At 42.3% G+C, this 2,200-nt stretch overlaps 1 protein-coding gene across 1 annotated transcript; it reads right to left on the bottom strand.

Moving 5' to 3' along the window:
• Positions 1 to 530: 530 nt before the first annotated feature.
• LOC135744736 (paraneoplastic antigen Ma1 homolog) lies at positions 531 to 1,349 on the bottom strand. Its single transcript, XM_065263050.1, has one exon. The coding sequence runs from the start codon at positions 1,347 to 1,349 to the stop codon at positions 531 to 533; it is 819 nt and encodes a 272-aa protein (XP_065119122.1).
• Positions 1,350 to 2,200: the final 851 nt, after the last annotated feature.

Raw genomic sequence — 2,200 nt, 5'->3', positions numbered from 1 at the left:
TTTACCTGCCGATCTTGACGGAGCAAATGAACCACGGCTCACCGGAAACTCTTGAGCACTCGGGCTACTCGCCCCCACACTAAGCACAGACAATTGTTTCTGTAGTTGTTCTACTTGAGCTTTTAGTGCTAGCACTTCTGCATTAAGCGGGTTATCTGAGGGCCTCACATCAGATTTGCTTTTAACCTCATCCCTTTCTGAGGGCCGTGACAGACCAGTGCTGCCAAGTTGGAGTCGTAACTCTTTAGCATCTACTTTCACATTGTCTCGATTTGACAGTGAGCCTTTCACTCTGTCTTTTACTGTCTTATCTTTCACACTGGCACCCAGCTTACGTCTAGCCGCTTCATTTTCTTCCTCTTCTCGAATCTCATTAAGAAGTTTAAGAAACGTGGGGGGGGTTTCTTTCCGTTCATGCAGCCGCAATTTCAAAAGCATCAGATCTGATTCAATCGCACCCCTTAACAACTGTTCTACTCGGGCTCGATCAGCTCTCTGAGGCATTAACCCTCCCCTTTTAATCACTAATGTTAGCGATTTTTCTTGTCTACGGAGGCCTCTCCAGGCTCTTGTCGAAGCAAACGGAAAGCAAAATATAAGTCCTCACCTGACTCGGAGGTACTAAAAGCACTCTCTAAAGCCTCAATATACTCAAGTGCTGTAGCATCTGGGTTGTTGACTCTTACCGCTTTGATCACCTCTAAGGCTGGCCCTTTAAGGCTCTCCACAATGCGTTTGCGCTTCTCCTTGGTGGAGCATTCTGTCTCAAAAATCATCAATCTAGCTTGCTCAAGCCAATTCTCACTATTCTCTTCACCTACTGGGGTAGGCTCGATACCTGAAAATATGCGCAAGCGACGGTAGGCTTGACCATCGCTAGTAGGCTTAGTTTTCTCCAACAATTCCCCAATGGCGCGAATAATTGTCTCAGGTGATGTAACATTTGAAGCCAAGGGGTTAATCAGACTCTGAAGGTCAGTGATGCTTTTGCCCTCCCTACTTAAGAACTGAGATAATTTGTCAGAAAAAGCATTCACATTAGGATCCTCATCTTTTACCACAACAATTTTCCAGGTGTCCCCAGAGGATGGCAACACCTCAGATGGCACCTGGGTGGGGCAGATTTTCTCTCTGCACTCACACAATACTAAAAATGTCCCAGGAACTGTGCCTTCTTTCGTTGCGCGAGCCCGCACTCGACCAAAGACTTTAACAGTTTGCACCGTGTCTTCGATAAACGCAACATCAGTGTCAGATGGCACACCGACAAGTAAAATAGCATGTTGGGGATCAATTTTCTCATTTGCGCACCAGCTGCGAAGTTCTTTTGAATGATCGTTCTCTGACATTTTGCTTTTACCTTTAGTTTAGAAGACAGGAAATCCCAGCGGAGCCTCCATTATGTAGCCCCTATCCTCCGCCCCTTTACACAAGACCAGAGTTTACGATAAGGACCTGGGTTCTTTTAATACTAAATGATCTTTTAATCCTGTCTTCTACTAATTAATTAGTCCTCCAGTGATTCACTTCAAAACTGCAAAAACACACACACTCACAAATCAACGTTTAAACACAGATATACTGTATTGAATGTCTTTTGAAATGAATAGTTTTTTACTTGAAATGAAATATGAAATGGAATGAAATATGAATCAATATCAAAATCTGACAATGTAAATGAAATGCAAATAAAATAAATAAAATAAATCAAACAAACTTCTGTGTGATTGTCTTTCTTTTAACTGCAACTAAACACTTTCTCACTGTATCACTGCAGGATTATCAATCTTAAATCACCGTAGTGGATTTAAGTCACAAAAGTTATCCACATAACCACCAAACAGACAGTTTAAAGCTTCAGTTACTCAAAGTTATACTTTACAAATTAACGTGTAACTCGTTTAACTTTCTGTAAGCTCAAATAACTCTTTACATCTTTTAACGTATCCAAAACACATTAGAATTAAAGAAAAGGAAAAGACCGGTCACCTTGTTATTAGTGCACTTGAATCTCTTTCACACGTGCACGCGCACACACATACACAGTACACACATCCCACCCCGTTGCAGGCCTGATACGGAGCTTGAGTGCGTAGTGGCCGGGAAAACAAAACTGGCCCCTTCGCTCTGAAGAGCAAACAAAAAGACTTTTTGGTCGTTTACCTCAATCTGGAAGCTAGTGTGCGTTGAAACACATTCA

This window comes from Paramisgurnus dabryanus, chromosome 5 (genome assembly GCF_030506205.2).
Source record: "Paramisgurnus dabryanus chromosome 5, PD_genome_1.1, whole genome shotgun sequence".
In the NCBI taxonomy this organism is placed as follows: domain Eukaryota; kingdom Metazoa; phylum Chordata; class Actinopteri; order Cypriniformes; family Cobitidae; genus Paramisgurnus; species Paramisgurnus dabryanus.
The sequence above is the reverse complement of the archived record's forward strand: the minus strand, read 5'-3'. Positions and strand labels throughout refer to the sequence as shown.